Source organism: Macrosteles quadrilineatus, unplaced genomic scaffold (genome assembly GCF_028750875.1).
Source record: "Macrosteles quadrilineatus isolate MER2022 unplaced genomic scaffold, UCM_ALF_1.0 Scaffold_1__1_contigs__length_201487025, whole genome shotgun sequence".
In the NCBI taxonomy this organism is placed as follows: Eukaryota; Metazoa; Arthropoda; class Insecta; order Hemiptera; family Cicadellidae; genus Macrosteles; species Macrosteles quadrilineatus.
In genome coordinates, this window is record NW_026542594.1 from 28494960 (window position 1) to 28520555 (window position 25596).

The 25596-nt window shown below is 34.9% G+C and overlaps 1 protein-coding gene across 1 annotated transcript in view; it reads right to left on the minus strand.

The window, feature by feature from the left end:
* LOC129005779 (MLX-interacting protein) overlaps nt 1-19369 on the minus strand; it is a 139623-nt gene extending 120254 nt beyond the window's left edge. Inside the window, exon 1 of the mRNA XM_054434791.1 lies at nt 18842-19369. Coding sequence (XP_054290766.1) covers nt 18842-19206 — 365 coding nt within the window. The 5' untranslated portion in view covers nt 19207-19369. The remainder of the gene's footprint in view (nt 1-18841) is intronic.
* Between the last annotated feature and the right edge of the window lie 6227 nt (nt 19370-25596).

A 25596-nucleotide genomic window follows, 5' to 3' on the forward strand; every position in this document is an offset into this window, starting at 1 on the left:
TTTAAGCATTGGCTTAAAATTAAAAATCAAGTTGATGATGCAACAAAAAGGAGAACATGCAAAAAGAAAAAAAAAGAAATAAAATGTTATGTCTTTTTGCTTTTTGTTTTCAAGGCCATATCTGCAATGAAGCAACATGATGTATTGTGGCTGTTGGGAACAAATTTGGGCAAGGTGAGTGTGTAGTAATTTACACTAGACTGTCAACTGTTACACTTCCTTCACCACGGCTCACTTAACAGTGAGTGGATAGCCTTGAGCGAGTAAACCGTGTTCAACCTGTTTCAGTTTGTTATACGCATGTAAATATCGCTCATAAGGCTCTGTGGAATTCCAAAGTAGCTATGAGGAAACCAAGAATGGGATTGAATCCTGAGCTGATAATATAACCTAAATAAGTATTAAACTGATCACTGATTGATAAGACTGATATTCAGAATATCACTTACAACTAGAATTTATCTCTAAAAGGATTGATGAACTGGATAGTTTAAAACTGAAATAACCAAACATAATTTCTTCGTATTACTGTATTCTTTTCACAAGCTTATAAACTAGGGCATATTGTGGATTAGGCAAAGTACCTATATAAAATTTCAGATGATTGCTTGTACCTAAGAAGAGCTTAAATTTCACGGAAGGGACTATTTGACAAATCATAATCAGCCCCATGAATGTTTTTTAAACAATCATTTAATGCGGTAAACAGTGTAACTACAAATCTGTTTCTTCAGTGAGGAATTGTCAAGCCGTACTCTTTATGTCAATTTTAGCAAATTTCCCATATGGGGAATAAGCTAACTGTAGGCCTATGTCTCGTAATAATATCTGGACCCGGGACCAATTTACAATTTTGTTTTGAGGTCTTAAGAGGCCAAAAACCCCTCCGTTCAAATTCATCTATGTATATGGCCAACATATGTGTGTGTGAGTGTCCGTCAGTGTAATAACTCAAGCAAAAATGATTTGTTTTAAATTAAATTTGGCACAAACTTGTAAGCCTACGTTTATTTGAACAAGATCGCAAACCAGCATGGTCGGTTGGGAACGGAGTATTATGGGTTAAACATCTGTTTTTTTTTTATATTCTGACCCTAAAACATACTACTTTGCACTTTATTTCAAAAACATTTTGTAGAGGTTTAAAGAAAGTAATAATTTAGTATATTGAAGAGTAGTTGTATGCCAACGGTTGTAACGGAGAAAATTTTAAAAGTATAAATTTAAAATAACCCCATGTTATTCGTATGGAGAATAAATAAACCGTTGTAATTTGCTTGTTTATGCATAGGCCTAGGCCTATATTTTAATCAATTTGGGGAATTTTGATTATTTCATACTTAAGCTATTAAAATTTTAATAACAAAAACACACCTCATTACCTTCCCTGTAGTACCAAACCTAATAGACCATGAGCCACCAATATGAAACCCTCCCCCCCCCCCCCCGTTGGAATTTATGACTTATACTTTTTTTTGTTGGTATTACCTACCAGATTAAGGATTTAGTTGTTTGCCTCTTTTAAATTACAGCGTATTCCGGAAAATAAAGAAAAACTGTTAAATTTAACAACTGTTTTATTTAAATTACATAAGGGTAGCCTGCGTTAATTGCTGGTGAAATATTTTTTATGGACTTCTTCAGTATGTATTCAAAGGCTTCAAATGAAAATAAAAAAAGTTAATAAAATACCCCCGCTGCAGCAAACCTGCAGGCAATGCGGTTTTTAAGTTGGCCTGAATTGATTTTCAATTAAATCTATTTAAATAACATTAGATTTAATGAGAATCAAGAGATTCTATTCAAATTAAATAAATTTTATTGAGAAATTTTTGACGTAAATTTTACTGGAATGTAAGGTTCCAGTAAAATTAACGTCTAAAACTTCGTTTTCATCGTATCAAAATCGAATTTGCGACAATAATTTTCTTTTTAAATCTCTTTAAAATAATCTGCTGATTGATATGGGTTGCCTTTAAAAAATTTTTAGTTACTCTTAGCAACCCTGTTTGTAGGTGGGGGTGAATTTCAAAATATCACCAAAAAGAACCTTACATTACCCTATAGAAACGTGTATTGAAGCTTGTTTGAATTTATGCATATTTGTGCTGATACCATTCATTATTTAGCAGGTTAACCCGTTGTTTCTTATTTTTACCATTAGCTAGGATTTTTTTCCAATCCCGTGGGATCTTGATTTTGGACCTCTCATTAAAAACGTTTCTCCAAATCCCCTTCTCCCTTTGAATGTTGTTAATAGATACATCTAAATAGGTATCATTAATAAAGTATATAAAGTATAAGTAGGTATCCTGCTGAATTTCGGAAAACGGCTAAAGGCAATCTGTGCTAGTTCACCAGAGGTTTCTGGAATATTAGTAAGAACCTAAAAGTAAGCCATACCGTCAATTACATGTACATACATTCTTCAATCTTGGAAGGTTCGTCTACTATATACCCTTGTTCTCCAAAGCATGGAGCAGTTTGGCCTTTTCTGTTTTTGTTGGGCATCCATCGGTAGTGGCTAATGCCCATGGTCCTGGATCTAATGGATATGTCATCAGCTTCTCTAGGTTAATATCACTTTCCTGGGACAGCAGTAAAACTCCATAAAAATATTTCTTTTAGCTCATATCTCAACTAATCTGTTTGCATGCAGCTTTCCCTAGATTATCTATATTAAATAAATTATCTTCCACCGATTCGGATACAGGTCTTCCAGGTGATAAACAGACCATCTATAGGAATTCTGATCACTGGTTTCAACTTCAAGCAGAATAATGCATTGTTCAAAAGCATAAAGTACAGTACTTGCAAAATACTTTGCTAAGTCGTTTCATTTCATTTGCTTGCATGTCACTGTGAGAACAATCTGATGACTTCACCATACTTGCATTTTCAAATTCTAACTAGCTGTGGGCCCGTCCTACGCACAGGAATCGACTAATCAAATCAAATCAAACTAAAAAATCTATACTAAAGGACCCATGCTGCACTGCAGCGTTTAAATAAATATCATATCCGAGAAATAATCAAATTTATGATTTTTGATTGTGTAATACAGTATCTTAAACTTAACTGATTCAAACGATCAATAGCTCAAATTAAAGCCTATAATTGACTGATTATTTTGAGTCTAAAACATATAAAAAACGTAAACAATACTGGAGCTAGGTCTATTGATATTCAATCATAGAAAAACCATATAATTTTTTTTTTATGTTGGATGTTCACCTTGCGTTTGCTTGAAACCCGTCCGATTTGAATAACTAATATCTTAAATGCAAGCCGATATTTCACTGAAGGTTCTTAGACCAAAATATATAGGGTACAATTATAAATGGTAAAATACCGTACAATTTAAATTGAAACACGAATTAAAAAATATATCAAATCTATGTTTTTTGGTCGAGTAATAAAGTAGATAAATATCCGATGATGCTTGATGTGAAATATATGTGTGCATACTACCAATTTAAGACCTCAATCATGAAGATCGGACGTGTAGAAGAGCCAAAGAAACTCGGAAAAGAAAAAACAAATTTAACTCCATTTAGAAATACAAGGGGGCAAATTTCATTTACGTATAAGCCGAGTGGGACTGTCGATAAATATATACTGATGCTTGATGTGAAATCTGTGCGTGCATACCTTTAATTTGAGACCTCAATAATGAAAATCGGGTGGGTAGAAGCGCCAAACGAACTCGGAAAAGAAAACCCAAATTTAACTCCCATAAGAAATACATGGGAAGAAAATGTCGTTTACGTATAAGCCGAGTGAGACTGTAGACAAATATATGCTGATGCTTGATGTGCAATCTGTACGTTAATACTGTACCTTCAATTTGAGACCTCAATCATAAAAATCGGTCGGGTAAAAGAGCCAAACGAAATCGGAAAAGAAAAACAAATTTTTTTATGTATATATATTCTAACTATCATGATATGTTCGTGTTTTCTGGAACATGCTGTAATTCACAAGTGGCAAACACCTAAAATCTTAAAGTACGTGTCAATACGAACACAAAAATGTATATTTCAAAAATTCCCACCGGGGGGGGGGGGGGGGGGGGTATAGACCAGCCTCCGCTCTATAAGCTCTCATTAAAATTAATGTTATTTAAAAAGGTAATATATCTGCCAATTATTTTAAGAGACTATTTTAGTGAAAATCTAACCAGGTAAATGGAATTTGAATTGGAAGCCATGTCTCAACTAACCGAACATGTTCGTCGTACAGTGTTGGACGTACATTTTGTATTTCAGCCAAACATTGTTCGTTGTTGGTTTGGTGGAGACGCCTTTTCGAACATTCTGACTGTCGTGGTGGCCGGTGGGAACCGGATGTTAGCTGTAAAGGTTTGCTCCTAGACCGAACATTTTAGTCTAAATCACGATTCACCTCGTGCTGCTATAATAGCATTTTTCAGTGTTTTTAGTGAAGTTTTGCATTTGCTAGTGGGTTTCTTTTTTAGACATAGTGTTTTGTATATTAGTTTTTTGATTGAATGTGAAACCAGTTTCGGTTAACTATAGTTAATTATAGCATTGCAATAATTAGTACCTTGTTTCGAAATAGTTGGCCCAATCAGTGATTTAAGGAATTTAAAATCCGCAAACACACCCTTGTAAAATTTGTGAATAAGCAACTTGCTGTCAGTTCTGCACGAAAATTATCACTGAACTAATTTTTTCCTGTAAACAGTTGTCTCTGCCACCAACGAGGAGGTCGACGAGTGGACACGAGCAAATAAGCAGCTGCTATGCACACTGAATAACGACGACGCTATGTAGATGTACTCAGCACTACACAAGATCACCAACTAATCAAAATGTCTGGATCTCTTATAAGCTACTAAAAATGTTGTTCGACGGACTAATTGTGGAATGTTCACCCGTTTTTTATGTTTGCGAACAGTGTTCAGCGGACATGTTTGGTCGGTGGAGACGGGGCTTTAGTCTGCAAGTTTGCTAAGGTGCAGGTTTTAAAAATAAATTACAATTTATTGGGACCTTTCATACATTCAAGATTGGACCAAAACATCAGCAATGTTTCTAGATTACAAGCAACATTGTTGGGAAGTAGAGGGGCTGATCTGTTATACGTAGTTAGAAACATCATAAACATATTAAAATTTGAAATTCAACAACCATATTTAGGAAACAGTTTAAATATAAAAAAAGTCTTGAAACGATTAAATGCTCGAATAGACTTGTTCATCAATGCAACAAAAACCAACATAATGACAGTAACAGATAATGTTTTCAAGTAGCAGAGAATCTAATCAAGCAATTTAAAATGTGACGTTGGTGTTGTGTGGGTCAGCTGGGTTTAATTCATTGACTGGCACAAACAGTGGAGACTCAACCACTGCGACCATGAACCTTTAAATCTAACAACTTACATTGTTGAGTCCCAGTCTATCACCAGAAGTTTAAAAAAATATGAATCAGCTGTTTTGTACTTAGATTAAGAAGTTAAACCACATGGTTAAAGAATGGAATATATAACGAGGAACATATTAGAAACCCTACAGGTATCATTTAAGTTACTATGTTATTTTAGTTTTTGCGGTTTTACTGTTTGCAAACAATACTTTTTTATGTGTTATAGGGTAATCCACAACTATAAAAACTGAAGAACAAGAATTAAAGCTTTGCCCTGTGTTATTTATTAAAACGATGATATTAATGGAGGGAAGTATGTTAGAGGATGTGCCATATTTCTGATAGAACTGATATCAATTTTGTTATTAGCAACAAGAAAGTGTCTTTTAAAATTATCCTCCATTTGCATGGTACTTCAATGTCTGATATGTACTCTTTATAGTATGGATTGATACAATGCCTATGATTATAAAAAGGTGTTAAAAACCCCTTTCTTGGAGGGTTATGCTAAAAGAATAAAAGTTTTTAAACAAATATTGGTGCCATAAACATAATATCAAATATTCCTAAACTTTAATACAGTAGAACCCCTGATATCCGGCCTTGGTTTTACCGGTCCTCTGTTTATCCGGCCACTTCCAGGAAGCCAATATCAAAATGTTTTTCTCAAAGCTTACAGACTTTAATTTTATAATAGATATAGAACCAACTTGTTTAATTGAAACAGCTGTTAAGATTCATTAATTCCATTTCTCATAAGGTTAACATGGGAAACTCCAGAGCCACTGGGGCGGAGCCCTTTTAAGAATTTCGAAACGGGAAATAGTTTACGTCCGATTCGCATACCTACAGAATTTACACACCAAATTTCATTACGATCGGTGAAGTCGTTCCGGAGGAGTTTGCAGACAAACACTGTGACACGAGAATTTTATATATTAGATATTTAAAAATATCGATTATTAATCAATATTTCCAATTCGATAGTTTCAATCAATATTAGCATAGCCCAGTTAAGAAACTGTACCCCGTTTAGATGCAAGCACTAGTCTTTGCGACTTGTCTGAGCTAAACTATTTATCTGTTTGTTTAAATACATTTTACTGTGTCACTAAACTCAGTTGAGCTAGGCCTAACCTCTAAACAGTTGGTTGATTAATTACAAATGGGGATTGGGAAATTAATCCTTTGTATTTATTTCCCAAAATAGATAAGAAAGTTGAGTAGAAATGTATTTACTATTTAGGTCCTAAAAATTTCATTGCCGATTTATTGTAATTTACTTACATTATTTAATAGTTTTTGTTACCTGAAATCTTAATTCTCGTATGTTCATTCGTTTACAACTTTAACCTACAAATAAATAATAAATAAATAATTTTTTTTATTTGTACGAACATGTTAATTCTTCTAAAAATAATCCTAGAATAGACTTAAATGATACTTTTGACAGCATGTATTGATTAAATATTATTAGGTATGAATTATTTTCATTTTCATAGTTGGTTGGTTTATCCGGCCAAATCGCTATCCGGCCAGGGGCTTGGTCCCGTGGTGGCCGGATATGAGGGGTTCTACTGTATAGAATTTGAAAGTTAAACTTATTAATGGTAGAAGAATATTTGTACATTAGATAATTATTCTGTCGTGCTATGTCATTTTAAATATATAGAAAAAAAGGTGATTTTGTTAAACATGACATATTCATCAATGAATAGGTTGCATACTGTTCAATTTTAGAATAAATGGAGAGTTTAGTAGAATCCATTTTAAATACAGAAGTGGAAGTAATCGTTATGTTCTTTAAATGAGTTTCAATAATAAAACAAAATGGTAAAGAATTCAAAGTTTTCCAGATAAGAGCAGAGCGGAGAGAATGATGTAAGTTTGAATGTTTGTTTGTGGTGGAAAGCACAACTGTTGTCGCCAAGGCCACACCTCCGACTACAAAGGTCGTTATACAGCGACAACGCAAACACACCCACTTGATGAAGAATTAAGTTGTTCGACAAGGCTTCATTTGATATAGGAAGCATCAAGTGCTTGTACATTGACCTTCTACCAATAAAGTTACAATAGACATTCATTACATACCACATATCATGGAAATATTTTATATCCATAACTTACTTCATGAGTCAAAGATAAGTGGAATGTTTAGGACAGTTTGTAGTTTTGTTTTTCAGATGATTAAGTTTCAATGTTACAAAACAATAAACAGAGCAGAGGGGTAAAACGCTTTCAATAGACATTAAAACACATATTTTTGTAATTTTTAAAAGTCGGGGCAAAAGAGTTATCAAATTTATCTAAACCACTTAAAATTTTTGAAAGAAGCCTTTTGCGATTCTTTGGTCGGGATGATTTACAAACTCATACATACCTAAATGTTGGATAAATTATTTTCATCAAAATTCAAATTATATACTGGAGGTGGAGAACGTGAGTTTATAAAGACAAATATATGATTTCGTAAATAGGAAATAAAAAAAAGATTGCACCAAGAAGCTAAAGGAAAAACTATACCCTAAGTCACAAAAAATAGGAAAAAGTAATTACACAAACTTGTGTTACAAATATGTACAAACTGTGCATAAGTACAAATTATTCCGAACTAATTTGTTTATGTCTATTACGTAATAACCCAGATAGGAAAGAAGATATATTTAAACTTAATGTTAGCAGTACTAATTCAAATCTCATACCATAAGAAAATGGTAGCTGTTAATATCTAAGCTAATTCATTCTATTATGTTCTTGCTGTTACCACTTTACCATGAATTTTGCCATCTTACAACATTGTATCCATTCTTGTAAACTGGTGTAAACCGTTGGGAAATAAATAAAGTATAAGTTAACAAGATTTTAGTAGCTATTTATGAGTTTCTTGCAGCAATTTGCTAGTTTGGCTGGGTTTCAAGTTTGATAATAATTGTCAAGTCAAGGTTACATGTGGTAGCAGCTTCATGTAAACACTTGTTATCAATGCTGATATGACTCTTGACAGCATTATCAACCCAAGTGGGATTTTAGGGGGTATTATTTATAAAAAATACACCTTACAATACACTTTTAGCTAGTCTAGTTAATAGGCTACCTTAGAGTCACAGTATTACTAAATAAGTTACCCTGTTTCCCTTAGAGGGAGTTTTCAAGGGTAGACCTTTGAGATAGAATCTAATTGATTTCTTCGCAGGCGGCATTTTACCCCCTGACCAGATAGAATTTGGTGAGATTTATTAGTTTTGTACGAAATGAGCTTCTTTTAGAGAAAGACCGTTAAATAGTAAACTAGTAGGGTTACTGTTGTTTGGATTTAATGTCAAATTGTCGTCTTTTCTATCAGATAATATGTTGAATTGAAATCATAAAGTCTCCTCTATCTGGCGCTGGTCGATTTTCGACCACTAAAACGTGAGTTCTCAGTAGCGCTGGTCGATTATCAACAAAGATGACATGGGTCAGGTTTTTCTATTATTAAAATATAAAAACCGTTTTAAAACACAATAAATCTTAGGCTATACCATTGATTTAAGTATTTAAAAAACATTGATATTTCTACGTAGGGAATCATATTTCACACAACCTTTATATTTAGATAAAATGTGTAAAAAAATTATTTTGTGGGTTTCTTGTGGGTTGCTTTTGAAATTTCTAATTTGCATAATCCAAAAGTTTGCAAACCTTTTGCTACTACGCCTAAACGCATAGCTAGGAAAAAGTTATTTTTATATTATTAAATTCTACATTTATCACTCAAACAGAGAATATATATATGTGTGTACTTATTCACAAATAAATGTTCTGTGGCAAAATATATGTGGTAGGTACCACTACAAAAGGGCCAAAATATACCCGCCACTGGTGAATAAAATATAAAATTACTGCCAGATCTAGGATTAATGAAAACTGAAGGAAATTATTAAATGGTGATAAAATATTTTTAAAAAGATAAAGCTTGGATAGATCTCTATCAGCAAATCCGTGAGAGAGATAAGATGAATGTAGTAAAACTGAAAAAAAAAACAAGCCTTAAATGAGAATCTTAGAATTCATTTCATAACTGTCAGAAGCAATTATGTAGATCATTATACTTTAATACTTTTCATTGAAATGGCAACCATACAAAGTAGGCATTTTAAGCCAAGTATGAATGGAGATGAGTGAACGATAATCTTGTAGTCTAAGGCCGACAAATTCTTTAGACACAGCTGTTAATAGCTCATACAGCTAATGGCAACTAAGGGACCTACAGTTTATAGTGGAATTCGAACCACATTTTTGCCTTGGTATTAACAAATTGGTCTAATTATCAAGATAGTACCGCGAATAGTTGTAGTACTCACTAGTGTGGACGTTAATCCACACCAGGGAGTAAACACATCCACAGTGTATGCCTATAAATTCGTGACCTAGTAGCTGGATTACAGGGATTAAAAAATACAAAGAGAGAATAGACCTAGAAGAAAAAATAATCAGTGGAATAAAGATCATAAAGTGCTTGAAATAAATACATGCTATTGCTATGTAGTGCTATCAATGAGTTGTCTGGGAAAGTCAAATCTCGAGAGTCTTACGCATAGCATTAATTTGAATCAGACGTATGAAGCTGACCCCTCCACGTTTCGCATCAAAGTTATAGTTTTCATATTCATATAGGAGGTGTGAGGCAGACCCATCCATATATATATTTATCAAAAATAGTTAAATATCCACTCAAATCGAATTAATTTAAAGTGTTAATAAGCACTTCTTATTTAAAATACATAAATTATGTGTCAATTTTATTATAACATTAATTCCATAACGTTGGCCTACCTTCACGCGCAATATGGTCCTTCGAGCCAGATTATAGTACCGCAACATGGTCCTTCGAGCCAGTTTATAGTGCCACTATTATGGTCCTTTGAGCCAGATTATAGTGCCACTATATGGTCCTTCGAGCCAGATTATAGTGCCACTATATGGTCCTTAGAGCCAGATTATATTGCCATGGTCCTTTGAGCCAGATTATATTGACACTATATGGTCCTTCAAGCCAGATTATAGTGCCACTATATGGTCCTTCGAGCCAGATTATAGTGCCACTATATGGTCCTTCAAGCCAGATTATATTGACACTATATGGTCCTTCCAGCCGGATTATAGTAAGCCTACCGCAACAAGGTCCTGCATAGCCGGATTCGCAATGTCGTGCTAGCGAAAAGTCTTCTTTAACAGTCGTAGTGAACAGTGTAAGTGATAAGTGTCTATTCTACATTCTGTTTTGGATCACAATCATCAACATCATCACAATATTAAGTCCTCCTTCCCTTTCTTTTTGTTCAAGCAAGCTAATTTGGCTGAGGAAATGATGAAGTTAGTTGGCAAGAGAGCCTTAATCAAATCCAAATACACTAGACGTAGAATCTTTTCTTGACAAAATAAGCTAAATCCAGGATCATACCCAGCTAGAAAAGCGGATAACCGTATTACGAGATTTGTTATCGGAATTTGACTCAGTACAGTTAAATAGAACTGGCAGACTCTGATGATACTGATCATAGAGATGGGGTCGTTTGAAGACCAATACTTTTGACCTTACATCAAGATCAAAGGCTCTTCTTCCCAAACATCCACTTGAAAGTGAATCATTGCCACCAATTCCACCTAAGTTGCCCACTTTTGGAGGAAAATATGAAGATTGGCTACAGTTTCGAGAACTTTTTAAAACCTTAATTGAAGACAATGACACCCTATCATCCGTGCAAAAACTTCCATTACTTAAAATCATCCCTTCAAGAACATGTCCTTAAGGTTGTAGTCTCTCTTGACGTATCCGTATTAAGCTACAAGATAGCTTGGATTTTGTTTAAGAGTAGATTTGAAATTAACAGATCATAGTTAACAACCAGGATGTATCCTCAATATTTGATCTACATAGAATAGAGAGAGAATCTAGAGCAGCTCGTCATCTGCTAGACTCTCTAAATCAACATAATATTAGAGCCCTAGCATCATTAGGTCAGTCCACATTGGGAACATTGGGGCCGTTTGTTAGTTCATATCACAACAAGAAAACTTGACTACAACACATTTAAACTCTGGGAGAATCAGCAGCTTACAATACAACTAAAATCCCAACATTAATGAACAGCTTTCAACTTGTATAGAAAAACATTGCAATATTTTAGACCCAATCATTAAGTTAGAGACCAATAGACCAAACACATATGGCACCAAATCTTCGACTTCACAACTTCCGAAACCACAACATTTTAGAAAAGTTACAACTTCTCTAGTCAGCCAACACTTCCAGCTTGCTCTCTATGTAGGTAATAGCAACATTGAGTGGTAAATTTCTGAAACTCACTTTATCGGATGGACTTCAAACAGTTGCAAATCAAGTAGTTGTTGTAAAACATTGCTGTAAAACATACAGCAAAACCACAACACACTTCTACACTTTAACTCCAACCCATGTACATAATCTGAGACACAATCAATATCTGCTCCACCCCAACAGCACTGGTCAACACTGGGAGCGTGGAACTTCGGTCCCGGGTTCAAATCCCGCCAAATCACCAATGGAAGTGATAATGCCGCACTCGTAGTTCAATGTTAATAACAATTCCAGGCTTGTGCTTAGTGTCTTAGGACAAAAAAAATCTCCAGCAACACTAAGTTAACGTCTCTTGTTACTAATAATCATGTACTACTTCCAACAGTGTTCTTACTTTTTGGTGATATAAACTTTGCTACTGATGATGATATAAAAGTGGCAAAATGTAGCCTACATCGGGGTTTATATCAAACATAGACTAACTTAGGCTACTGCACGGTAATTATTTACCGTACTTACTTTGGGATATTATGTAATTTTTATATGTCTACTTACAGTATTTTTCACGCTGAATCCAAAAATGCAATCAGTTTTTGTCAGAGAGATTCCTAAGTGGCCGTACAGTGAAATAATTAATATTAAGCTTCAGTTTTGTTGATTTAAATTATTAACATATTTGTGGTATGGACGAGTCCAAGTTCTAGTGGCGACTAACACTAATAGAAGTGGAAGGTTTGTGGAGTGGAAACAGCTGTCAGTTGACAACAACAACAGTCAAAACCACACACGACGCCATGAGAGTAAAATCTGAGTTACAATATGCAATAACTAGATTTTAAAAAGAAAATGGACTTTGGTGCTGTTTAGAAAATACAATAAATCAACTACGATACATTAACTATTAATCACATGAACATAAATTACAAAACAAAATAGAATTCATTCACGTAAAATATCACTAATAGAAGCTAGGCCACTGCCGACATGATCGTCCTCATTCCAATCCTCAACGTCTGTTAATGAACATGCCATAGTCCATAATCCCATAGTACATAATCCCATTGTGCCTAAAAGTGAAAACGTGCCACAGTGCATAATTTCATGTATCAGCAGCTAATAAATGATGTTCTAATCTAATCTAACCTAACCCAACCCAACCTTAATATCAATGTTTAAATCACATTTTATGTCAGAAAAGGTATGTGAGGAAGATAGGTCGGACTTTATGCGGATTCGTGACTGTATTAAGTCCTTTGAAGTGAGGTTAGATTAGGTAAGTTATAGGTTAGGTTATAATGAACCGACTCATTAATTTATTCAGCATTTTTTAAATTGTTATTTCATTGTGTTTCACCCACTATTTAAATTGCGCAAAAACAGTCTGGAAGTAGCATAAATTAATGAATCGGTTCATTATAACCTAACCTTTACCTTCCTAATCTAATCTCACTTCAAAACACTAAATACAGTCACGAATCCGCATAAAACCCGACCTACCTTCCTCACATAACTGATTATTTGGTTTCAAAACTAATTGATTTGATTTCATTCCGCATTAGATCAAGTATAAACAGCTGTTTGCTCTTCTCACTCAGTCTTCACTCCTCACTCCTCACTCAGTACGGATCCGTCCAGACCACGCCATATTACCATTACCTTCACTTCAGTACCACTCAATTATCCTTAGGTTCGTAATCTTAACCTTCGTTTTACGGCCACTACGGCTACTTAGGAATCTCTCCGACAAAAACTTATTCCATTTTTGGATTCAGCGTGAAAAATACTGTAAGTAGACATATAAAAATTACATAATATCCCAGTGTAAGTACGGTAAATATTTGCCTACTGTACTTCAAGAACCTAGCAACCATAATGTAAGCCTGAGATATATGTAGTTAAAACCTTCCTGAGCGTTGGGCTTATACGCCAAGACACTATTGAGTTGCGAGCATTGGACGTATGCAAGTGTACGACATAGGCATATATAGGCCTACCGTATTTAAAATAAACGGTATCAGCATTCTGACACATAAATACTTTCTCCCATAAGTTTGTCAACAACCTTAATCATGTTTAAGCGGTGAGAGTAGGCTAAATATACGGAAATGGGATTTGTACAATTTTGTTCAAAATATAAAGGACTATAACATACTAAATTTTTATCAAAATCGTTCGGGCCATTTTCGGGAAAATTCTTATTTTTCAGTTATTTTATGGGGTTTTATGGGAAAATCCCCATTAAAAATAAAAATTTCTAAAAAATAAAAAAAAACTATCAAAATTGTAAGGATCATAACATACTAGGCTATGTTAAATCAAAACCGGATTTTTGTCATAAATCCAATTTTTTGTTATTTTATGGGTTTTTATGGGAAAATAACATAATTTACCATAGCCTAACTTTTGAACCGTAATTTTTACAGAAATGGGATTTGTACCATTTTGTTCAGAATTTAAAGGGCTGCTACAACATACTAAATTTTTATGAAAATCGTTCGGGCCATTTTTGAGAAAATCCGATTTTTCCGGTTTTTTTTGGAGGAAAATCCCCATTAAAAATCAAAATTTCAAAAAAATTAAAAAAAAACGCCTGGAGATACCATGGATTAGAACCTACATACCAAATTTCATCGAAATCGGACCACAGGTGTAGTCCCTAGCTCTGTACACATCCAGACACACAGACACACACACAGACATCAATTCGAAAACCACTTTTTTGGGTCCAGGGGGACCCAAAACGAATAGCCTATATCCACTCAAAACTCAAACTCGAAAATTTTGACGAAAACAATACTTTCTCCATATACTATGGTATAGGGGGAGAAAGTAAAAATGGTATTTTTAAAATTCTGAAAAAAATGTATGATGTACTTTACACTATTGACCATAAATGCTGTAAGTTTCATTATGGGACGGACATTGGATCACACCTAAACACTAAAACTTAGGAGTAATGTAGAAACATTGATCGGAAGAGGGTTAACATTCACAATGCCTACACATTGAAACAGCTGCATAATAAGCCTAATTAAAAAAGAAAGTTATATGAAGTAGGCCTACTTACACATACATGGCTAGGAAAGTTAAGGAATTGGTAAAAGAAAAGGGAATATTATCTCATCCTAACCCTAAACCTAATTGCTTGATCAGAAAAATGTTGACTTAGTCAACAGTTTTTACTGTTCTGATGATATCAGTAGACTAATGCCGGGAAAATAGATTTTGTAACCATACTAGCTAATGGCAAAAAAAAAAACACAAGTACAAAAGCGATTAGTGCTAAGTAACCTCAAAGAGATTTACTCTGAATTCAAAGATGAGTACACCAATGTGAAGATTGGTTATTCAAAATTTGCAGATTTAAGGCCTAAGAATTGTTTGTTAGCAGGTGGAAGTGGCACTCTATGAGGGTAATGCCACACTAGGCTGTTTTTGTCGCTGGAGTTGGGCGGTTTCTGTCGCGCAAAAAATAGAACTCAAGGGATCAAATGGAGGGTGCCACACCAGTCGGGAATTGTCGCTCAGTGGAGTTGCCGCCCGCGACAGCCGTGCTGGAATGGGACTGGGCCTATTTCTTCGGCGGGAATTGTCGCCGGCAACCCTGCCACACTCGGCTGTTTTTCCCGTCAGTCGCGCAGCAGCCACGCTTCATCGTACTTATACAAATAATAATTTGTATTAATTGCATACTAAAACATCTATTTGGTAAAACACAGGATAACAGAAGAGCATATGTTGTTAGCTGAATATAAACATCAAACTACTGAAATTACAACCCACTTTATATTATGTTTTATGAGCGTGAATATTCATTGTAAAATGAAAAATCGTTGCGGCGTATTGCGCCCCCCTAGTGTATTATTGGGTATCTCTGTACAAATGAATATAGGCCTAAAGTTAAAACGGTCAGATTTAGCTATTACATCCATAATAATTGAAAACCCTTATTGTGTACACTGTCAAATAATGAAAGTAATGTGGTTATTTTCATCTAGCTTTTGGTTAAGTGTTAATAGTATTTACATTTACATAAATAAGTAATGGCATTTTTTAAGATATTTTTTGGTGTTCAATAATATTAATTTATAATGCAGTTGAGTTTTGCAATTTCCTTTAAAATAATATGTAGGTTTGTGATAATTTTTTTAGATCGTTGTATTTTTTATAACAAATGGTTTTTTGTTTAGTTAAACTAATATAATTAAAACTTGATCCTTGACAACTGCCAAAGCCGACGATTTTTACCGACAGTGTGGCACCCAGGGTCAATTTTTGCGCTAGCTACAAAAAACGTCGTGACACCGCGATTATTGTCGCGTCAATGTGGCACCCCTCAGCGACTATTCCCGTCGCGCGCGACAGAAAGAGCCTAGTGTGACATTACCCTGAATAGTGTTTGTCTGTAAAAAACACCAAAACCAAGTTAATCTCGATGGTTGCAGGATATCAAAATTGGCTGAAGAAGAAATAACATATTACCACTTTATTGCTAGAGCGATGTGTAATCCTCCTTTGCCCAGCTGCTTTTTCAGCGATTGTGACTTTTGTCCAAAATCTGAAACGTTGGCAGATCTTTTCAGAGACACTTTTGATGCCAACTAAAGGAAAGATTTGATAAGTGTTGCACCATCACTGGCACTCAAACATTGCATGCTTTTCATCCCCTTACCAGAAACAAAATTACCACAAAACAATACTCTAACTCAAATTATAGCCAAATAGAGCGAGTAACAGATTTAGATTCAGATCCTGTACCCTTCAGTGAGTTTAAATGTGGGGGCTATATTGCATGTGAATATGATGACCAATGGTGTGATGGATTCAATTAAGGTCAGCTTTTTGCACCCACATGGACCAGCAGCATCTTTTTCATTCCCACATCATCTAGACGTCTTAGAGATCAAGGAAAGTTATGTGAGAGCAATACTGAACCCAAAGATAGCACCTGGAAGAACCTACACACTGACACCAAGTGAAATGCTATTGTGTTCCAGTCTTATTAACACGTTCGCTGCTGAAAACTTTTAAACAGGCGCTCGGGCCGAGCCCCGACGCGCTAATTGAATCAGCGATCGCTATTGGTATTGAAATATCTCAGTAAGACTAATCACAAAAGAGCAGTGGTGATTGTTCTGCGTTACCCCGATAGTGGACGTTGTTCACTGAAACACCCAGGTAGCAACACAAAAAGGTAGCAGCACTGCCTGGATCAATAACCGGAGTCTTTGTAATATGGCTCGAATAGAGAAAATCTCCGAAAACGGGACAAAAGCATTGCCAGACGGGATTTTACTGGCAATTTTAGTACCAACCTACATCAGAATAAAGCTCACATTCTAAGCTACAGGCTGGTAAAGATTACAACGTTCCCCGGCAATGGCTGAGCTCATATTGCAACAAGGTTGTTTGCATTGGTGAAGGACGAAATTTCCCGCCCGGCGCCAGTGACGCCAGTACAGCGGGGCGGAAATTACCGTGATAAGAACGTGTTAAGAAAATAAAGTGCAGGGTTCACATCCCAATATTTCTTTGTAAATAGGGTAAATTTGATATTTTACAGCTAAGAAATAATTGTTTATGTAAAGGACGCTTATGTTAGTAGCCCTACATTCCTACAGTGTCTTCTTACCTGTTTAATGAAACATAAGTACACAATTTCAGCCTATTATAGATAATAATATAGGCTATATATAGTAATTTCAAAGCACTTTCACTAGACACCTTATAAAAATGGAGATACAACAACACACTTTTGGGCTAATAGGAACAAACATTGTTTTATTTTTAATAATTATTATGTCATAGTAATCTTAAAGCCATTCCATGATGAAACTTACAGCATATAGTAAATAGTTTGACAGATAGCCTATTATTAGTTGTTTATAAATATGGCCACTTGATACTTAAACGTTTTTCTGAACTAGGCATTATGCAGCCAATGCGCAATAAATGCTCACTCAGAAACATTACTTTGAAGATTAAGTTAGGTCTAGTGTTTAGGTGTGATCCCGTGTCCGCCCCATAATGAGACTTACAGCATTTATGGTCAATAGTGTAAAGTACATCATACATTTTTTTCAGAATTTTAAAAATACCATTTTTTTAAATTACGGTACATAAAATTTTTCATAACTTTCTTGGAAAATGGAATCTTTTAGAATATAGTCATGTTGCATATCAAATTAAAGCCCCGAACATCAGGAATAAAATGAGACCTTTCTGCCTTCTCTAGCATGAATAGAACTCAATCTGTAAATTTTTCAAAATCTCCCCGCAAGTAAAAAAATGCCGATTTTGGAAGTTTTTAAAAATTAATTATAAATAAACGGGAAGAGATAAAAATAAACAAAACATGTTCTGTGTTTGTATTTGTCAGGGTAACAAACGTGAAAAATTGTATAAAAATCTGAGATGGTCGGGTTGTGACCCTTGTTGATTTGATATGGAATGGCCCAGGCACATTGTTGGCAAGGCCAAGTAACTTACTGCCTTGGTTTTCAATGGCCACAGGAGTAAGAGTAGGCCTAAGTAAGAGTAAGGTCCTAACTTCCCACTAACTAGGCCTAGGCCTAATAAACAAATTAAGAGTTAATATACTAGCCTATTTCTTTTAAATTGCGACCATATAAAGGTAGGTATTTTAAGCCAATTATGAATGGAGATGAGTGTAGGATGAGTGGTGCGATCTTGGTAACTTAGTCAGTTAATGACAAGTACTGCTAAGTAACAGAAAAGTAAGACCCACTTTTTAAGTTAGGCTACATAGGCTAGATATAACACCCTCAGCGTGTTTTTGAAAATGAATTAAATGGATGTAGGCTATGTAGCCTAGGAGAAAAGTGCAATCCTGTAGAATCAAAGAAGTCACAACATAATAAAAGTAGTGTAGGCCTACAAGTGTAATTCCTTTAATGGAATTTGCTTAGAAAACTTGGGACCTTCAGAAAAATAAATAGGCCTATCCTGAAAGGCAGACGATACGCATCTGGTAACCGGACGTGGATTAGGCGTCCAGCAGTTTTTGTCATAACCTAACCTAACTAACCAAACCTGCTGATAATGAAAAAAATCGAATGACGGTTATATTCTGTTCATAACTCTCAAATTTGTAAATAAATTTACTCACCTGTAAGCCAAAGACATGCATTGGAAGAGCTTGGTGAGTGATGTTTCAATTGAGATGTGTTGAATAGGCTTAAATTTGTGTACAGCAGTACCAGGAGTATTACCGATTGAAGAACTTGAAGGTACCCCACTTGCATTATTGTCATCACGTTTTCCTTCATATGAATTACTGGCAAACACATCTTCATCGTCCTGTGCATCTGCTTCAAAGTTTGAAACCATGAAGTGTCCAGAATGTATTATTTCTTTTTCTGGGGGTTTCTTGGACAATAACCTCGCACTTGCACTAGTTTCAATCAAGCCCACATTTTGGGTCATGATTGTCATAATAGGCTTTTGCCTGATCACCAATTCACCACACTGCATTAAATCACTTCATACGTAAAGCCTGAAGAAGATACAATTTTCCATACAACCGAACATAGATCTAATTATAATAACCAACAAATAAAAAACTTCAAACAAATTATTAACTGTTATTGTTATGCTTCATGTAGACCATCATACACCAACCAAAACCAACCAAACACCAAACCAACAGGCCAGACGACTATTTTAATTTGTCACATAAAGACAAACGTCACATGTGAAAAAATAGCAATATTAGCTCAACCAGCTGAGCACACGTTTCTGGGGATACCAGTGGAAAAGGTTTCACTGGTTGGTTGTATTACTATTTCCAAATTGCTACTATATTAAAACCAATATATATATATATATATATAAAGCTAATAATATAATAGATAAAACATACTCCAACACGCAGATTTGTACTCAGCAGGGTCGAATTACCCTAAAAAATCTGTTTACCCAATCGTTACATGAAGTTTTTCTTGCATTGCTCTTTTTTAAAAACGTACCTTCTCCAATATTGTGTTTCGTCGTAAATTAATAACATTAATAATATATGGATTATTAGATTACTAATTATTAGATTTTGGTTATTAAATGAAAGGATAATTACGTTTTTGTTACCCAAGCAGCTACAGGTTGAGTTCGGACATATTTCGTCAGTAAAAACTCAAATATAATCACCTCAATGTATATTTAATCCGTTTTAAAAGTAAAATCTTTATTAAAATCTAATTTACCACTTTTTTAAACGGGATATCACTTTATAAGTGTAATGGAGACTCTTAAAGCAAATTTCTTCTTCTTTTCAACTATAATAGAATTATCAAAATCGGTCAAAAAACGATGGAGTTATTTGCATTTTTCTCGATCAAGGTCAAGTCGGGTGGTCCGTCATATTGGATGGCAGCCATATTGGTACTCGACCGACGCCGATCGTGGCAACATGCATTTTCTTACTGTCCAAAGTGTCCTTATAGTGGGGTCGTATAGCTGCATATGATGGCAGAATATTTCAGTTCTGGCAGAGAGGCTGCAATTTTAGGTGGTTATAGTATACAAGTTTCTGAACCTAAAACCGCCCAGACCCCAATTTTTAAGGACCTCGGTCGTCCGTAATGACGTCATAAAAATGGCGGCCGTAAGAGGATGCTGGGTCCCCATGAATTGGCTATAATGACTGAATGCCTAAACCGATTTTCATGAAATTTGGCACACAAGTGCTTGAATACATTATCTCGGCCTGGGTTGAAAATGGTCAAGTTTCATCAAGTCATTTCAAAATGGCGGCTGTTCAAAACTAAAAAAAAATATGAGGAAAATAATTGTGAATTGTTTTATACAGGGTGAGTTTTAAATCAGATTCCCCCCTACTTTTTAGCGAATTTCCCTATAGGGAAGTAGCTATTACCGTAGGTGGCACGGTAAGACCTAGACCCGGGACCGATTTACTTTTTCATTTGGATGTCCCCAGAGGCCAAAAACACCATTCGTTCAAATTTTTATATATGTATATATATATATATATAGACTTATATAAATAATTGAAAACATTATAAAAACATTAGTACCCTTTTTAAATTCATTTACTTATTATAGACTTATATATATATACGTCCGTGAACGCGATAACTTGAGTAATTTTTGTCCGATTATGATTAAATTTGGTTTAAAGGTGTAAAGCAGGATAAACTTGAATGAGTTCGCGAACCAGCACGATCGGACCATGGGAACGGGGCTTTACGGGGGGTTTAATGGGGTAAAAATTGGGTTTTCTCACTTTTGGCCCTCAAAACACAAAATTTCCCGATTTCTCTTTAGACCTTTTTAAAGAGCTTAAAAAAACAAATAATTTAGTATATAAAAGTATTTTTGTTCGATTATTAGTAACGGAGAAAATTTAAAAAAATTGTAAATTTAAAATTCCCATGTTATTCTTATGCAGAATATTGTCAAATGTTGTAGTTTGCTTGTTTATGGATATATTTTGATCAAACTTGGCAAATTTATTTATTTTGTACTAAGCTATCAATATTTTACTCAAAAACACACTTTATTAGTTTCCTTGTAGCAGCAAACCTAGGTACTCGTTAAACCTAATGTTATTAAAAATATATTTAACTGAAAATCAATTCAGACAAATGGAAATTCGCTTAGTCGGCAGGTTTGCTGCGGCGGGGGTATTTATACACGGGTCGGATATCAACTCCGAACCAGGTCATATATGTAGAGAAGCGAGTACTTCATTTTGACTGGGTTTTATTTTATCCGTTTTTTACCAAGCTTTCTTGATAAAATATAACAATATTATTTTGATTTCAAATGTCAATATTTAAAAAACCAAATATGACAATGAAAAACGGATTGCGGCATTGAATTCAACATAAAAAAGTAATTCACAATGATGGGTCACAACACCACCTTAATATTTAAAATAATTTATCACACTTCAAAATGGTGGATCCAAGATGGCGGCTGAAAAAATACATCCGTCATAACCGAGTGAAAATAGGTCAACAATGAATGGTGGTGTCCACTTATCTTTATCTAGCACTATTTTGAGATTATGGTCTTAGTTTGTAAATGCACAATGTTATAATGGACTAAAAATAAAGTTATAAAAAGTTCTCATAACATTAGAATGGATCAACATTTTTTTTAACGGATTGCAGCATCGTATTCAGCGTAAAAGTCTTGTTTGAAACGGTGGGTCACAACCCTACCTTTACATTTGAAAAAATAAAACTTTTTATCCAAAATGGCGGATCCAAGATGGCGGCCAAAAATTTAAACCCAGTCAAAATGAAGTACTTGCTACACTAGACCTGACTACCTGACATGGTTTAAAGTTGATATCTTAAGAAATGTATAAAAAAGTAGGGGGGGGGGAACTCATTTAAAACTCACCCTGTATAAAACAATTCACGATTATTTTCCTCGTAATTTTTTTAGTTTTGAACAGCCACCATTTTGAAATGACTTGATGAAACTTGACCATTTTCAACCCAGGCCGAGATAATGTATTCAAGCACTTGTGTGCCAAATTTCATGAAAATCGGTTCAGGCATTCGGTCGTTATCTAGCCAATTCATGGGGACCCAGCATCCTCTTACGACCGCCATTATGATGCCGTCATTACGGACGACCCAGGTCCTTAAAAATTGGGGTCTGGGCGGTTTTAGGTTCAGAAACCTGTATACTATAACCACCTAAAATTGCGGCCTCTCTGCCAGAACTGAAATAATTTCCTGCTACCCAACCTGACTAAATCAAAAGACAAAGTGCGTCCGAATAATTTTGCATACTCAACCCCAACCACGGCCTGGTCTATATGTATTTTGCTTATCATTACTCAGTTCTTTCTTTGTCCAAGTTTTTCACATGTATACTTTACTCTTATTATTGTTACATTTGACATTCCTTTCATTGTTATTATTATGGGTTATCTAGTCATAATGAGCAATTGACAACTCAATTAAACTGTAAAATTGGTGTAAATCCGTTGGCAAATAAATAAATAAATATAAAGCTCATTAGCTTTTCATTACAAACTTTTGAGAATCCCGTAAGAAAGCAAACCAATGCGTCTTGATGTGAAATTTCCCCGAAAAATATCAGTTTTTCGATAAACCCTCTCCCATGGGCATGAACAGCTTACAGCTAAGGTTGTTATTTACATAACTTATATGACAACACTCCCGTTCTTTTTTTCACTAGGTATAAAAAAAAGAATTGGGGCGTTATTGCCATATATGTAAATAACAACCTTAGCTGTAAGAAACTTGATCTTGAACAATTATATGTGTGGAACTTGTCTTTGAAGTTACCTACTGGTATTGAGCTAATATGTAATCAATCCATCTCTATTCTTGCTGTTTACCACTCACCCTCTGGATACCAGTCAATACACTTTAAACTCTTGGAAAAGTGTCTAGCGTTAGCAAGCGTAACATGCGCGTGTGATGGAGGTGATTTTAACGTCCACTTAAAAACTAATTCTTCTGAAACCCTGCTTTTAGCGAATTTCCCATATAGGGAATAAGCTATTACCGTAGTACTCATGGTAAGACCTGGACGCGGGACCGATTTTTTTTTTCGTTTTGAGGTCCCTAGAGGCCAAAAACACCATCCGTTCAAATTCATATATATATATATATATTTATATATTTATATATTTATATATATATATATATATATATGTGTGTCCGTCAGCACGATAACTCAAGCAAAAATGATCCGATTTTGATGAAATTTGGTACAAACGTGTAAACCTACGTTTATTCGAACGAGTTCGCGATCCAGCATGATCGGACCATGGGAACGGGTGTTTACGGGGGGTTTTATGGGGTAAAAATAGGTTTTTCCCATTTTTTACCCAAAAAACTTAAAATTTTGCAATTTATTTCCAAACCATTTTGTAGAGCTTAAAAAAACAAATAATTTAGTATATTGAAGCGTTATTATGCACCTAACGGTTACGGAGAAAATTCAAAAAAATTGTAAATTTAAAATTCCCATGTTATTCTTATGGAGAATAAGTAAACGGTTGTAGTTTGCTTGTTTATGAACATATTTTGATCAAATTTGGAAAATGTTTTTATTTCTTACTAACTATTAACATTTTACAAAAAAAAAACAATTTTACCCTCCCTGATGCAGCAAACCTAAGTACTTGTTAAACTAATTCTATTTAAATCGGGAATAAAAATGTTATATTTTTAAGTAGACATTTCAGTGTAAATCCAATCAGTCAAATGGAAATTCGCTTAGTCTGCAGGTTTGCTGTGGCGGGGGTATTTACTAATATCCTCAGGTCCTATGGTTTTTACCTTACCAACTTGCAGCCAACCATAGGAGGCTTGCCTGCCTTGACAGCCCTGCGATCAATTTTGACCCTGAAGAATGCCTTACACGTTGATGAAACCTGTGATTGCAGATTCATTTAGCAGTTGGTGACTATACAAGGACATCAAGTAAGTAAGCCCAACTCTCCATCTTGGCATAAGTATTACGTCTTTAATTATAGGGCTGTAGATGTAAGTCACACTATATAAATCTATATATAATACGCTAAGCCGATTTTTGTGAACAGAACTCCTCCCTCATTTTTGGACCGATTTTGATGATTAAAGTGTCAAAAAATTTCCCTGATCTGAAGTTTTGCAAAGTGTTTTTCGTTTTTTGATATCTTTTGGGCTGGGATCTTCCATCAAAGTTGAATTTTCTCCCATAAGATTCAGATTAACATGGGATAATCTAAATATTTAATTGGAAACTTTGTCCCCACTAATTTGAGAGAACGAGTGGGCCTAGAAACTTGGTAGATGTGTCCAAAGAAAGGCCTTAGTCTGTAGATGAGTTATCAAAAGAAAAACGAACTAAATTCGCTTAGGGCTCTGCCCCAGAAGCCTTAAAAGATCCCTCAACCGATTTGTTTAAATTTTGGTCATGTGGATAATATAAACTAAAGTAATCTGGAGAAAAATTAATGGTTTTTTACCTTCTAATATTTTTTTTAGACTGAAAGTCTCATTTTTTTAACATTAGTCGTATGGGTTGCTAAGTAACCACCTTTTTTTTCTTTTTTTTAACATGATTTAATTTACAATCTGTTAAAGTTTAACAATAAGCAAATGATATAAATAGTAATACAAAAATAACTTGAAGAATATGAGCTAGTGATTGACCACCAACACTAGCTAACAAAGAGAATTTTGATAACACTTAGCCGAATCTGAATGGTAGATCCAATATCGTATGTCGCTTCAGTCTGTAAATGGTGTTGTGATTGTCCAATAAATTAAGTGCAAGATGATTTGAATGATTTCCAATTTTATAATGTACTAGCTGTACCCGCGGGCTTTGCCCCGTTTAACTTCATAAGTATTTGCATGGCTCATTCACGTCCTGGTTGAAGTTCGTTCGCTACGCTCACTCACCTTTAGGTTGAAGCTCGTTCGCTGCGCTCACTTGCCTTCAGGTTAGCTCGTTCGCTACGCTAACTCGCCTCCAGGTTGAAGTTCGTTCGCTACGCTCACTCACCTTTTGGTTGGAAATTAGCTGTTGTCATAAATTTAAAAAAAATAACAGTGCTGCACCCTGTTGGTAATCCTTGTTACTTTTATGCTATTGAACATCATAGAACAGAACCAACTTGTTTCATTGAAACAGCTGTTAAGATTCATTAATTCCTTTTAAATATGAAAAATCATAAGGTTAACATGGGGAACTACAGAGCCACTGGGGCGGAGCCCGAAAGGATTTTTGAGATAAGAATATGCTTTAATGTTAATCGGGAATGTGAGCTATCATCATGCCAAATTTCAGCCCAATCCGTCCAGTAGTTTATGCGTGATTGAGCAACAAACACACACACAAACACACACACAAACTCACAAACTTTCA